The sequence below is a fragment of the Acipenser ruthenus genome, chromosome 17 (assembly GCF_902713425.1).
Source record: "Acipenser ruthenus chromosome 17, fAciRut3.2 maternal haplotype, whole genome shotgun sequence".
NCBI lineage: Eukaryota > Metazoa > Chordata > Actinopteri > Acipenseriformes > Acipenseridae > Acipenser > Acipenser ruthenus.
In genome coordinates, this window is record NC_081205.1 from 26,274,930 (window position 1) to 26,290,288 (window position 15,359).

General features: G+C 36.9%; 1 protein-coding gene across 6 annotated transcripts in view; it reads right to left on the reverse strand.

Annotated features, from left to right (window-relative positions):
• Positions 1–180: 180 nt before the first annotated feature.
• The window catches only part of LOC117422921 (A-kinase anchor protein SPHKAP-like), an 85,408-nt gene continuing 70,229 nt past the window's right edge, over positions 181–15,359 (reverse strand). For 4 of the 6 annotated variants that reach the window (XM_034928537.2, XM_058990257.1, XM_034038164.3 and 1 more), the window contains 6 exons: positions 9,267–12,990; positions 8,146–8,316; positions 6,661–6,747; positions 4,749–4,801; positions 4,313–4,497; positions 181–2,911 (listed from right to left, as the gene is read on the reverse strand). In XM_034928537.2, coding sequence (XP_034784428.2) covers positions 2,768–2,911; positions 4,313–4,497; positions 4,749–4,801; positions 6,661–6,747; positions 8,146–8,316; positions 9,267–12,990 — 4,364 coding nt within the window. In that variant the 3' untranslated portion in view covers positions 181–2,767. The remainder of the gene's footprint in view (positions 2,912–4,312; positions 4,498–4,748; positions 4,802–6,660; positions 6,748–8,145; positions 8,317–9,266; positions 12,991–15,359) is intronic. The other 2 variants (XM_058990255.1, XM_058990258.1) reach the window with 2 other exon arrangements.

The window sequence follows — 15,359 nt, forward strand, 5'->3', positions numbered from 1 at the left end:
CACAATTTCAAGGGCCTGATTATCCACTATGGGACAATTGCTCACATCAAACTATGCATTTTCCCACAGTAGAAAATTCAGGCATAGGAAGTTGTTTAGTGAAGATTTCTAGTTTGTAAATGTAAAAAGGTAAGTGTCTGGTGTCAGGTTTTGGTAGGAAAAACAAATGCGCACAGGAAATGCATGACATAAATTTATTAATTTCAAAATATTACATTCAATACTACAGAAATATTTTTGACACTTGACAGTCAGTTTGTGTGTGTGTGTGTGTGTGTGTGTGTGTGTGTGTGTGAGCTTTAAATGCTGATAAAACATTACCATATTATTACAGCAAAAACATGTACTAACAAACTAGTTCCACATACAGGTTGTTCATTATACTGCAAAATGTAATCCACACCATTGATCACACAGTACAGGTTTAGCTTTGCTAGTCATTAGTTTTAAAAACTCCAAAGAAGAACATACACTGTCAAAGGTGCAATAATCCAAAATATACAGTATGTACAGTTAAATAAATAACTATGAATTCAAAATAAAATGGTGCACGGTTAACAAGAATACTTGAATGAAATCTCCAAATTACAAAATGTTTTGTACATAAAGTAGTTAAAATAAACATCAACCAAGCACAGCTTCTCCATATTAAACACTTCCCTTCATGTACTGTATACATGGGAAATTCTGTTTCTTTATTACAGGTGCACAACGCAACCACAGGTCTTCAAAACAGATTTAATTTAAAAAAATTGATGCCCAAATGTTAATAATTATACATACATTTTGTATAGTTTGATTACTGATGCAACTCAAGCTTTAAAAAAAAAAAAGTCTAATCATGAAGAGTAAACAAATGACATCATTTATCACAGTTTTTTAAGTTACGAGTAAGAGTTTAGAAGACTTTTGGTGGTACAAATCTGCAGATTCTGAACTAAAGCAAGCATTTAAAATTGGACTAATTTGGTCAATTGCAACAAACTAAAAGTAGCGTACTAACTGAGGATGATCCTGTGGTTTGTACGTTCTCAGCACTATAGCCTTCAAGACAGTTTCAACTAATCAAGCGCCTGCAAATAGTCTGCAGGTGTTTTCAATTGCCACAAACACAATGTATTAGTCGTCTACCCCCGAGAGGATTGTAAACCAATTATTAAGTAAGTTCAGTGATTCTTTCGACTAAGAGCTGTACTAACTTGTAACTCATGAATATAACCGTTTGATGTCTATTTCAACATACTAAGCAAAGTGGTTATTTTTTATTTAATAAAGCATTGAGCTAAACATAATTCTGACCGTACACCGAATTCATTTAAATTCCGTCCATTGTATCTGCTGATACTAACATTGTAATTGTAAAAACATGTGTCACATGATTAAAAGGTTGCACTTAAATGATATTTGCAATCTGCTGGATTTTATTGACTGGTACTACAAAGAAACATTGTTATAAAATTAGACAAATGTTTGGATAGTAATTCTGATAGGACCGTTTCTTGCATTTCTGATAACTATTCTTTTCAACTACAGTACTAAACATCTTTGTAGTGAGTGTTACAGATACATTTAATTGACACCTTGTTATATGTCTCACCCTCTTCAGTGCTGAAAAGATACCTTAATACCTTTTAAAATAGGTTTTGTTACTGTAAAATGTGCCTCTTTGTTTTCACAGGAAGTGTATTAATAAATGTATTTCCCATACACGAAGTAGACATGATCAGTTTATCCCTGAGGTCTGGACTAAAGCTGGGGATCAACTGATCGTGACCTTTGTTCTCTGTGTTTTTTCATTGCAATTGGTTCTTAGATAGTAAGAGCTAAAGATGATCTGCAGATACCAGCTAGTACTTAGTACAGACTAAAGGCCACATTCTCAAGTTTGTTGAAATTGACCAATTATTACCACAACTTTTTTTAGAGTTTTTCGTGCATTGTTTTAGTAAGAGTATCATGATAACCTTAGAAGGTGCGTGCTCATTTAATTTTGCACTCAAAGTTTCAGAAACCTCTTCAATTTACAAATGAATGTCACCATCTTCAAAATTAACAAGCGTTCTTTCTGCCTATTTAAACTAATCAGGTCACAGTTTCTAACAAGACCAAGGACATACGTTACATTCTTAATAAACCTTGCACAATTTAAACACAGTGGGACAGTGTTTTAACAATATAAACATCAGGAGATCTTGTTAAATCCATCCTGTATTTTAATAATAATCCTAATCTTTGTTCTGTGTTAACAAAGAAGTTGGTGTGAAACTGCAAACGCCACCCAATGATGTTGTTCACTCCACCTGCAAACAGTTATTAATATAGAATCGTATTTGAACATATAATTGTTTTTATCCAGAACACCAAATTGTTATTTTGAATTTTGACAACTGAAAGTGAACACATTAAAATCTTTCATCTTGTTTGGTTCTATTTTAATGATCTAAACAGCAGTGGGTCTTGATACCACAACCCTAAAAGTCACAAATTAGCTTTAGCGATTACCTTTTTCCAGTATATTATTCATAACCTGTTAATTTCAATGCAAGAAACAATCATATTAAAAAACTTGGTAGATCATGTAATAAACTTGTATCACTGGTCAGAATTAAAATCACTAAACACATTAAAAAATGCCAAAGAATGCTGGGTTATCTATTCTTAATAACACTGCCCTAAATGCCGTCATTGTTAGGATCATTAAAATAAAGCCCATGATGTGGCTAAAAGTGAGCTGATATCAAATCTGTTTAAATGTAAATTTGTTTACTTAGCTCAAATCCAGGAGCCAGTCAAAAAGGCTTGAAACAGCATCAGCATTTTCTTCTTGTAGTTTGCAATACTGAACAATTGCACGGAAGAGGTCACCAACATTCCAAGCCTTCTGCTGAACAAAACGCACCACATCCAGGAACTAAAACAGAAGCCAAGAAGACAATAAAAATAGTGATTTCTAATTTTTGGAACATGTTAACAGTGTAGCTGCAAATACAGTGGAACTCTGTTTATCACCGCGCTTGGGGGGATAAATGATGTCATTGCGTGTGACTAGAATGCATGAATAAAATACAGGAACTAAATTAGTGTTTACTGGAGGTGTAAGCTATTCAGCCCATCAGAGCTCACAATTTTCCTGTAAACTAAGTCGTGTGGCTAGCAGCTAGATAAGGTATTATCACTAATTTATTCCATTAATTAATATTAAATAATGGTAGCTAAGTGTTAGTTATATGGGATTTCAAACAAAAAATGAATTCTATTACATTTTATTTTTACTTTAAAACTAAATAAACAAGCCTGCTGTGTAATTTAAATTTGTCTTACATTAACAAAATATGTACCAACAGAATTTTTTATTTTTTTTCCATAACAGCTTTTTTTAAACAATCCACTGCTGCAAGTCGTTCTTTTGAACCCTGACAAAGTCAATCATAGTCTTTTGTTTCAGTGAGGCAAAATATGTTTGCTGGGCTTCACTAAGTAACTGCCTCAGGAGAACTAATTTTACAGAATCCTTCTGCTGTTCATACCAAGACAAGAATCCTGGCACCTGTAGCGCTGCTCTGGCATCAACTCCACAGGTTAGACTGACGCATGCGTCTTTATGTGTGTGTGTGTGCACAGCCGGCATTAAGTCTACATTGCTAAAGACCCCCTCATCTTGACAAAAACATGTTTCAGGTGTGATCTTAACTATTCTCAACTCCAGCAGCTCCAGTAAATATGAGCAGTGGTCAAACATCTTCCCAATAACATCTTTTATAAAAAATACATTAAAAAAAGTACATAGATATAGTTTAACTTCACTCAATGCTACATAAAAGTGTGCATTAGACCAGATACTGTGGAGTTTGCTCTGAGGTCAGATGACTGGCTGGACATGCAAAAAACTAAAAGTACCAGTATGTAGAAAACTCGATTGGGTCATGGAACCAGCGAATCAGATTCTAGAGCTCTGCAGCTTTGCTCAGAAAGCTCTGTTTAAAGGCGCCAGCTATGCATCAGGGCTAAGTTTATGTGTAGGAGTGTAAAATAATACTACTTGAATACAAGTGCTCTCTTGTAATGATCTGTAATACAGCTGCAGATTTTAACCGTATAAACTTGGCTCCCTCGTTATAAGGCGGCTCTTTATACCAAGGAACAGGTTATAAGTGGGAATGGTCTTGACTCCCGTATAAAAATACTGTACATTCATAAAGTCTATATTTAATAACAATTTAATCAACACTTTCTAACAACCTAATTGACTCTAGAATTGCTTAAAAAGAAATTCTTGAAATAAGATTAATTTACTAAATATTTCTACACATACCTTTTCTATCCTCTTTTCCTGAGATCTGATAAAGTAGATGGTTGGAACCCCAAGCTCTGAAGCAGCTATCCATTGTAAGGTAGCCCGAAGCTCTGAGTCCACACATTCAGGCTCCAGGTCAAAGTTCATCACCAGCTGGTCCTTGTGGCAGCTGTTTGTTCCTACAGATAGTCCAGATGTGCATTCTATAAAGAGGCAATATGCATACAGGTTGATATGATTATTGCTATGCTGTGAATATAGCTCTGGTAGATGAAGTGTCTAATAGTGTTTTTTAAGGCATTTTTTCATTGCCTCAGTGATACATTCCAGTTTTAGTATAATACAGTTTATTTTATTTATCTAAACTGCAGCGGATGGAAATATCATTCAACGTTTAAACATCAGTTTTAAAATGCGTTGTTTCTTTAGTCGTGGGGGGGGGGGGGGCACTTACCATCTAAATTGTATTGATTTTCTTTCAGTATCTTCTTTTCTTCCACTATTTTACTTAAATGAAAAAAAGACATGTGTTTTTGTTTATCTTCATATTACAAAATGCAACTGAAAACTAGGCCACTACTAGATTTTAAATATACAGCCACCACATGGACTAAATGCTAGCACGGTACATTAATACATCTTACCTTGATGAAAGTTCTATTTTTTATTCACAAAAATGGCATCTAGTTTCTTTATTGACCCCCGGCACCATTTATTTAGATAGGGATTTTGAAGCAAATGTTACCGGCTACTCAAGCAATAACAAAAAGCCACATCAAGTGTATGAGGAAATAAATGACTCAAACAGCTATGATATGAGACCCGAGGAGAGAAGGAGATGGTTGCTTCCAGGAACACCTGATGTTTTCTCTAATTGTAGTTTTCATGTGCGTGACAAGTGCTTGCTGTAAATGGTTGCCCGCCTTTCTGACTTTTTTTTAATCGAAACTGTACTTTGGAATTCCAGTGAAAGTGAATGGCAGAAATATGCAATGTGTCACTTAATTCTGCTGTTAAAAACTGTAGGGATGAATAGATATGGACTGCAAACACTGAAATAAAAAGGAAGACAAAACAGGGTTTGATGTGATTCATGTGACTGAACTTTGAAATATGTCATGTCCTACATAGGTTCATATTCTGCTCTCGTTCTAATTGATTCGCTCTACTCCATTTAAACTTCATGCACTGTTGTTTCCTTTGTTCCTGTTAATGTAAAACCCAATAACCACTGGCATTGAGTTACTGCTGATAACATTATTCTAGATTGCGTTGGCATGTACCCACAACCTTTTACACAGTCAATTTCAGAATCAAGTCTCCAATCTCTGTATTTTATACTAGACCCTCATCATCTCCCAATACACACAAAAACATGATAAGCAGCTGTTGTGTATTTGAGTAACATTCCTTTATTCTGATTGATCTCCTCATGAGCTCCGCTAAACTGCCTCAGTATGTCATTTGGCAAACAGACCAACCTGGCTTATTATCATTCACATACGAATGCCTCATGTTTGTCCACATGTAGCCCTGTAGACTTTACTTAAGACTGTACTTAGAAAGCTTATTACAGGGCATTGACGATTATGACAGCTGACCATTATGTGAAGGTAAAGATGAACGACCAAGAAACAGCTATTTTTTTTTTAACATTTCAATCTGTAAAAATACATTTAAAAGCATTCCATTACCGTTAGCTAATATAACGCATTGCTTTTGCAAAGAACATAGTTTAAAATTCCAATAAACAAATGATTATGTAAGCAATTAAATTTCGACACAGTCACAAAGCCACTCAGTAATGGAGAATAAAGGAATACATTGCAATTGCAACTACAGTCTTTCATCAAACCTCCTCTCACTAATAAAAAAACAGCATTTTTAAAGCAATATGTAGAGGTTCACATGTCTCTAAATAGGGACTTTTTACTGTAAACGACATACTGTGCTCCCTCGTTATAAGGCGGCTCTTTATACCAAGGAACAGGTTATAAGTGGGAATGGTCTTGACTCCCGTTTGCCCCATAATGTCATTACACTAGCACTTGTATTCTTTTTATAAGGCGGAACACAAATTGCAAGGTTACTTACCTGGGGCTCCCGACTCCAGCGTTATAAAGGGGGAACACTGCATCCAGGCAAGATGTATATTGTACTGTACTTATTATATAAGATGTATACTTCTTATGAGAACATACAGTAGTTATACATGTTTGGAGTTGTGGTGGAGGAATGTCACAAAGAGACTGTGAGGTCATAATGGTGATCAGCTCTGACTGGCCACTTTGTCTCCTTGACATTTCATATACATTCTCATTTTGGTCAAACTTTAACATATAGACTTCAAGGCATTGCGTACATACCTTATTAATGTGCATGGTGAAACAGCTTCCTGTAAACCTTCGAGATCCACAAGACCAAGGCTGCTGGATGCACTACTGTTCCCATTGCTGAAATTTAAAACATATACAAATTATAAGAACTATTTGTATCCTGTTGATGTGGTTTGTTTTAAGAGGGTCTGGTAAAGGTCTGGCAGTAAGGAATCCATTTTGTTATGGTTACATTTAATTTGAATCTCACTTCGTATCATGTGGTGCTTGGTAGAGTTTAATTAGTATATTAATCTGCATGAAATCTAATTATCTGTGAGATATACTTTATACAATGTAACTGATTATGCAAGCAATATGTGAATTGCTACATTTCAATGTGAAACCTTACAACCTGCAAACTGCTCATTTGTAACGGTAATCATATATGATTAAAAACCTGAAATCCTGAAAAATAATATGCCAGGCACATACTGTACTGAATGTACTTAATAAATCACAATGAAATATTATTGTTCAGATGACCATGTCATACAGCATAAGACCATCTCCCGAAGTGCCTTTTATAAAAAGGCAATCTTCTACCCTCAAATCTGAATATTAACTGACTGTATTGATCAGAAAGGGCCTGTTTATTACTATTGTATTAATGATTTCATATTTCTTTGGCTTTTCAGTTGGCTGCAGTCCTTGAGCTGCAGGTCATAATTTATGATTGATTTGAATGTATGAAGTCTGATTTTATAAAGCTGTGAAAAGGTACTTCGTTCATGGTCAAAAAAGATGAGGTGTAGAGCCTCAAATAGTTTGAAAGTAAACATATATATATATTGCATACCTCTGCTTTAATAGAGAAATATGTAATTTTATCCTGAAATGTTTTCATCTTATATACTTGCTGGCAAATGTTGCTGGGAGATAAAGTTATCAAGAATGTAAAAACGTGTCCGGGCCTGAAAATTTTGGTTGGCAACGCTGCACGTGGTTATTTGAATTTCCCATGATTACAAGCATACATGGTTATTGGATTTCCCATGGTTACAAGCATACATGAATTAAAACAACATGCTGAAGCTTCAAGTTTAAAACTTAAAGAATATTACTTCAAATGCAGGTGTGTCATGACTTCTTGTTATATATTAACGAAACTGGAGACAAAAATAGCATACACCCCTGCATTTTCAAAGCAATATTTACAAGGTAAGTTAATGAATTTGCTTTTATTCTGTAAAAATGGCCCTAAATTTGTGTTTATGTTTAGCAGCAGGATGTTTTACTGTTTTAGTATCTCAGAAGAAAGAAATCACTTTAAAGAACATGATCATAAACTCAGAAACCCTACAGGTTAATATATAGACAATAACCTACTACCTCAACTTTGAAATCAATTTGGTAAACTTTTGCTTCAAGTAAACAACGTTTACCAATGAATTTCAAATAAGCATGCTGTTTTGGCCATGTTTAGATTTATGCAGCTACAGGCTAAAATACCAGGAAGGGACGTAGTTTACTGACCCTTCACTTAGCTGTAAATAGCTACTGGTATCCTCAGGAGGGTCTTCTTCATTGGCGACCTGCGACCAGCTTCCTGTGCTGTCATCGCTGCAGCTAAGGGTGTTGGGGCATTCCTCTGATACCGATGCCTTGTCAGCTACTGCAGTTACTAAAGTCTTGTAACATGCAGGGCTGTAAAAAGCAAATTGCAATAACCCTTGTTAATTAACTAACATGGGTGACTAATATTTAGGTATTTAATGGCATCCCAATGTTGCACCAGTCACTGTCAGTGTAACACAGATTATATAGCACCAAGCCTCAGAACACGGCCAACCTTCTCTCTTATCACTCAACTATTAACACTAACTTGTACGTTACTTCATGCAACAGGAAAGGAATTGATATGGCTTATATATATATATATATATATATATATATATATATATATATATATATATATATATATATGCAACAAGAAATGAAGTCTCTACTGAAAAACAAAAGTTCAGAATTCTTTCAGCCAGACTACCAGTTTAAACGGAAGTTCAGTATACCAGTAATGCAACCTGCAGGATTATATTCTAATAAACTGCTTTTGTACACTGAAAAGTTTTCCATTCTTTTAATTAAACTATCCTTAACAATATTAAAAAAGTAAATTTACTGTACAGTCTTTACATTACCAAAACTAAATAGTCACTTCTCAGTAAAACCCACAAATTGTGAAGTTCCTGTAATTAGGTATAATCTTAATGGAGTGCTAACCGTAAGCTTTAGAATTAGCAAACATTTTACTGCTTCCGGTTGACTATACTTGGGCTACATGGTTTTGTAAAATAAAAAAATAAAACAGTGCAAGAAAATGTATAACAAATCTTCCACCTTCAAGCATCATTACTGCTTAAAAGAACAAAACTATACACCTGGGGAGATAATGTTTGTTTGTTTTTCAGGTCTTTCAATAAGCTCTTTGATATCCGAGGCAAGTGAAGTGTGCAAAAATATGCCCAGAGCTTAGGAATTTCAAGTTTGCTTCTATAACTGCTCAATCAAATTATACTCCTTCTACTACACATACCACTTGAAAAGAGTACCACATGTGAAATTAATTTGATTGTTGATCTGGTTGTGCCACCTACCTGCTCTGATTTATAGAAGGTTGCTCTATGTTTTTTTGACACAACAGTTCTGGGTGCTTCTCGTCAGGCAGACACTCTGTCTTCGGCTTCCCAGGAGCGATAGCAGAAGCTGCTATGTCTTCATTGAACTCTTCCCTTTGATCAGCCTCTATGTGAATCAAAGGCACTTCCCTTGGGCAGCGAGGAGGAGAGGCAATGCATGCAGAATCATTAGCTACAGTAGGCTTCTGATCCTGGGTCAACTGGATTTTGTCTAATGCAGGCTTCTTAAAATGTGACTGTGTCTTGCTCCTGAAACACCGTCTCTTTTCTGCCACAGGGATGGGCAGCTGGCAATCAACAGGGTCCTGCTGCCCCCCAATTAAAGATGTCCCTCTTTCAATAATATCAGCGGCCAGCCTGCTTGCAAATTGTTCAACATGCGACTGTGATCCATTCTCAGGCTGATCAAGATCCATGCTGTCATCGTCGTCCACAATAATTTTATTTTTACGCATTAAAGATTCAATGGAACTAGACCACGTCTCATGTATGAGCATGTCCGTTATCTGGTCAGTACCACCTCGTTTGTACAAACAGGAATCCGATTTGCAGAGGCCTGTTGACGATACTGTGTTAACAGGGTATATGTTGAGGGTATCTGCATGCACATTCCGGGCAAAGCCATCAAACGAATTGGCTTTCACTGGAGCATTCACGGTAAGTCTGGAGTCTGATGATCTCCGGTCTGGCACTGATGACTGCCTGACACAGAAGGATGTTCTTGGAGACGGGGCCAGGAAGCTGTTACTCCATGCTTTAGTTTTCGCTACACTGTAATCTTTATTCTCATTGTCCATTTCTTTGATCATGAACCTGTAAAATTCCTCTGTGATACTTTCTGTGCTAGACTGTTTGGACAGACATGTTGACCTTACATTGAGATGCCCATTCTTTTTGGTGACCTGCTGCAATGCTGAGCTCAGTATGTTAACAGCGTTTTGTTCTGCATAATAGTCAAGCAACAGGTCAAAGCCCCTGCCTTCATTTTCCATCTGATTTACCATGAACCTAGAGAATTCGTCTGTGATGCTTTCACAGCTAGATTGCTTGGATATGGAACCTCCCCTGCTCAGATTCTGACCTAGCATGGTTCCTGGTCCCAAAGTGTTGATCAAGCTTGAAGAATTGGCATCCTCTTCTGGGATACTTTCATAGCTTGATGCTTTCCCTTTACTCCACCTGTCACAGTGTAAGCGGTTCCTTGGTTGAGACTGACCCTGTTTTGAGGTATCAACCACAGACAGCTCTGGACAGTTCATAATCTTTGCAGTCACCGCATTGGCAAAGACACTGAAAGGATCAGGAGGTTCGTCAAAATTCATCGATTCATCCACAACCCTGTTCATGAGCCGTTCCTTTAACTCTGGCTGCTCCTCCGTTTTCCTTTTGATTTCACTGAGTCTTGGTGGCCTGTGTTTCTTGGCAACGGAGGCATTGCTCGGAGTCTCTTTTTTCCTCTTAACTGTTCTGCATGGCACCAAATAGTTATCAAGGTTCTCTGGTCCACCTTTCCAAGCACAGAACCATGGCTGCTTCCCGTTTGAATTTTCAAGGCAAATGGCAGCCATTTCTGTTGCCATCGAAACTACGGTTGTGGCTAGATCCTCTGCAAAACCAATCATGGGGGATCTGTTCTCTGATGCTGGCTTTAGCAGGACCACAGGCAGAAGAGATGATAAAGATTGTTGTGAGTTTAACGAAGACAATTTATGTTCATTATCCACCAGCATGCTGCCTTTCTGCTTTTCTATGCCTGTGGTTGAACTGTTGTGAATAATAAAGTGCTGTTCCTGTGAAAGCTCATTTAAATCAGAAACTGCCTTTGGTTTGTCATTATCTAAAGAGGATTTAATGTATTTTAAGTTGTAATTATTGGATTGGCCTTGAAGGTTAGTACAGTCTTTGATGAGAGGTGCCATATTTGCTTGACTAGGCCTGCGCTTCGTATCACTTGAATAAGACAAGCTGTTGTCTTTGTTGCTTTGTGACATAGAGCAGAGTTCAGATTCTTTCATATACGTTGCCTTCTCTTGAACAATTATGTCTTCCTTAACTCCAGTAAAGCCTGACAGTTTATCACTGCTTTGAAATAGGTTATTGTGATTGTCACAATTATCAGACTTGCTGGAGTCGAGAAAACCTGATAATTGGTGTGACAGTACTCTGCTTTGCTTGACTGTTTCACAATCCGTAGAACAGCTTTTGTCTTCAGTTAAGTCTAATGACCCATTATTATGCTTTGCAATGTCACCAATCTTCTTACATGTGAGATATAGCATATTAAAGAGCAAATTATTTGTACTTTCTAGAATGTCTTGTGCGTTTAAAACAGTATTGTTGTCTTTATTGGGGCTTTCTAGGTCTTTTTTCTTTTTTGCTCGTTCAAATGAAAGCTTGAAAATTGCATCTGATAGAATTTGTGCAAAATCATCCGTGTCTGCCTCTAAATGAGTGCTTTGCAGTTTTGCAACACTCTCTACTATTTTGTTGTGAGTGGATTCCAAAAAGTCTCCAACGCTTTTATAAACATCTGGCTCAGATAGAATTGTAGATGCTTCTTTAAGTAGGACTTCTGCAATGCCTGCAGTAAACTGGTTGATTTTGCTGCCAACCGCCACGCTGCAGTGAAGAGTAATGGCCGTTGAGGCTTCTGTTGCTGACAGGAGCCCACGAGACATAGAATAGCTCTCCTCCGGTGTGTCATCGAGGCCAACCACTGCAACTGCGCTGGCTACCTGGGCCATGCTACAAAGAGCTGAAGAAAAGGAGAAATCCATGCCTGATGATTCCTTCTGATCATCTTCCTCCTTCTCCATGGTTTGTTCCTCAGGTACAATCACATTTAAATCTGCTGCACTTTGGTCCAACTTGAGTTTTTCTGTAGCTTGAGGACTTGAAATAGTCCCAATTACACTGGCTGCACAAGCTAAAGCTACTTCAACAGGATGAGGAATATGCCCACCACTTAAATAGCTATATGGCTTCACAATCTCTTCCATTACTTGGTTAGAAATGTCACTGGGATTCTCTGATTCAGTCCAGTTGCTTGTTTTGGAAGATGGGGTGCCCGGCCACTCTGGTGTGATCTCACAGTTATCTGGACTTTGAACAATCACAATCTTGGGAAGCTCATCCCATGTCTGGGTTGGTTTTGTCTCTTCTGTACTGGCTGTCAGTATTGTATGACCCGCAGAGACACTCAAAGCTGCCTCCGTCGTGAATGTAGCTTCAGCCTGGGATAGTTTTATAAAAGCGTCTTGAAGGACTGATTCTGCTAAGTTTGTAGCATAATGACTTGCAGACGGCTGTGTGTTCTGCAGGGGAAACTGCATGTCGGACTGTGCATTGCTGCTTTGCCTTGTGTTAGCAACATTTACAGTGTGGCGTCCATCTCTAGTTGCTTTCCCTGGCTGAGCAGAACCAGAACTCCTTACAGCACATTGCCTCTGACATGTACTTTGATGTTTTTTCTGGTGGTCAGCCTGGTGCTCCACTGTATCTGGAAGTGGAACATTACAGTGATGCTGCTTCATGGGTTTATCAGTGCTGTGCAGCGTGCCTCCTGCAGCTGCATACCCAGATTCAGAATATGGGGTCTTTTTATTTGGTTGGCTGCCTAATCTCATTTCTCCTGTGTTTCTGACATCTGAGAAGAGGTCTGTGGCATCATTATTGTCTCCATCTATGGGAAGAAAATGTAATCTTTTGTTAGTAAATTGTTTAAGCCAATGGAATAATTTCCCCTGCCTGCTCCTTCTTGTCTGTCACTAAAAATCATCTGAAGACTTTTTCAAAGATACAGTCTATGAATATAAACTATTTTAGAGAGACGAACAGCGAGAATTGTACAGGTCATTATCGAAAGCCACAGTTTCAGTGGGACCTGTTAACATTTTTCTTATAAGGTTTCTGAATTGAGGAATTTGTTATTCAGTTGCTTTAACATAATTGGAAACCTCAGAAAAAGTCTGGGTATTAAATCAAATATGAAGACTGAGAAAATAAGTTAGCAAACACCAAGATTTCTTTGTATACACCTTTTAATAATGCATTTCTCAATTTGAAAGGAATCTACAAGATCTGTTTTGGGGTGATGGGTTATCAAAACAGCTGTTTCTAAAATCTTGGATTTCTAAATGATGGCCTCTTCGAGAAAACAGCTCTATATGAAATGCTTGTCATTTTATTAACAGTAGTGTACTACCTAAAAATCTGCACTGCTAATCTTTCTTAAGCGTAATAAACTGAAAATGAAAATCTGTAAGCTATAAGGTACAGAAATAGAAATCTCCCCCAATCACATTTTAATAAGGTAACCTTAACAAAAAACATACAAATTTAGTTGGTTATTTCAATCCATTAATCTTTCAATCAACTCTGGATGATAAGCAGTCTATACTTTTCACTTTTCACTTTTGTAGCCCCGGTAGGAATTTCTAGGTGTATTAACATTCCCAACTCATGCTACAGACTGAAGCAATCTCGGTATGGAAAGGGTTAAAGGGTCACACAGCAATAACTGGGGTGTCACAAACTATTTGGAATAGTGAATGACAGCTTATCAAAAGACCCTTCAACAGTGGTCAATAAGGGGTCCTGTTGGATTTATGGTATTTGAGTGCAATGCAGTCTAATCAGGAATTCCATCAGAACTAGCCAACCACAGCAAAAGCAATATTTTAACTAGGGTTTTGTGTGATTCTTCAATTGTAAACTGTGTCACACAAAATGTGTTTTGGGTTGTGTGGAGTGATGCAATATATGCTCAATATGTGGTGTCATTTTATCAATGTGCTGATGAATCTTGTATCTATACAAACAATACATTGCACTTGTTGGCTAGCTTTTGTTGCATCACAGTCTGAAATAGCTTTGAAATCCGGCTGTCTTCTCCTACTTGTAATTTAGGAGTAATCGGCTGCAGTTGCAAGCTAAGCAGTCCTATTCCAGGCTGCATGAAAATATCTAATTAAAGCGAAAGAGTCTTTGCATTTTCAGAGTTGTAATTGAAAGTAATTAACTGTCAATGTGAGTAATGGTTTCTGTGGGCAGAAAACAAACTAGTAGAAGACAGGTCTTTTTTTCCTCCTTAATATTTAATACTTTATTAATATTTTGCTTTCGGTATTTTCTTTTTATACTGATCACAACAACAAATACAAATGTCCCCCTAATTTAGGATATTTCCATGTTTCATTTTCTCCCTTAATAAGCCATGGGGAACACAAACATACAAAAAAAAAACAATCCATTGGGGATGAAGTCCAGATGTGCACATCACACAGTGAATTAAATATGAGCAGATACTGTATACAGCTGTGTGTTTGAGGCCTCACCTCATTGGAGCCTCCAGCCATGCTCACGTTATGTACTGTGCGTATCTTTGGTTTGCAAAATGTTGGCTTCATAACTGTATACTTCATAGCTGAAATAGCTTCATAGACATTTTAAATTTATAGGATTGTACTGTTTATTTAGTGGTAGTAATGAGCAAACGAGAGCAGATAAGTTTGGTTAAAGCCTTGAAAAAAAGAGAGACATTCTTTCTTCTGATGACCCAGAACGTCAGTAAAAACATGAACTGTCTGTTTCTGGCACTAACAGTGGTGGAGTTTTAAGCACCAAAAATATGTTGGCAGCATTGCATGTTAGTACTGCATTATCTGAATTCTGCTGCACTTCCAGGATTGAGCACAGTAAGTGTATATTTATACAAGTTTCATTTGTATTGAAATTGTATCAGTGTCATATTAAAATGAATAGTGCATTTCCTAATCATTACCACATCATTGCCAAGTTGTGTTATTATTATTATTATTATTATTATTATGAATGTTTTATTTTTTTAACTGCCTGTTTTGTCACAAGTTACAAAGTGTAAGATAAAAAAAAAAGTTAATGTTTATATGCCATGCTTAGATAGTTTTCCCCCTAGTTTAAGTCTGTATTTCAAATAGGTTTATTTGTAGCTTTTATTGTTGTTGTGGACTATTTGGCTGTCACTGTAGTTGCTGTTCTGTCTCGATGGCAGGGTGCTGTGTTTATTCATTT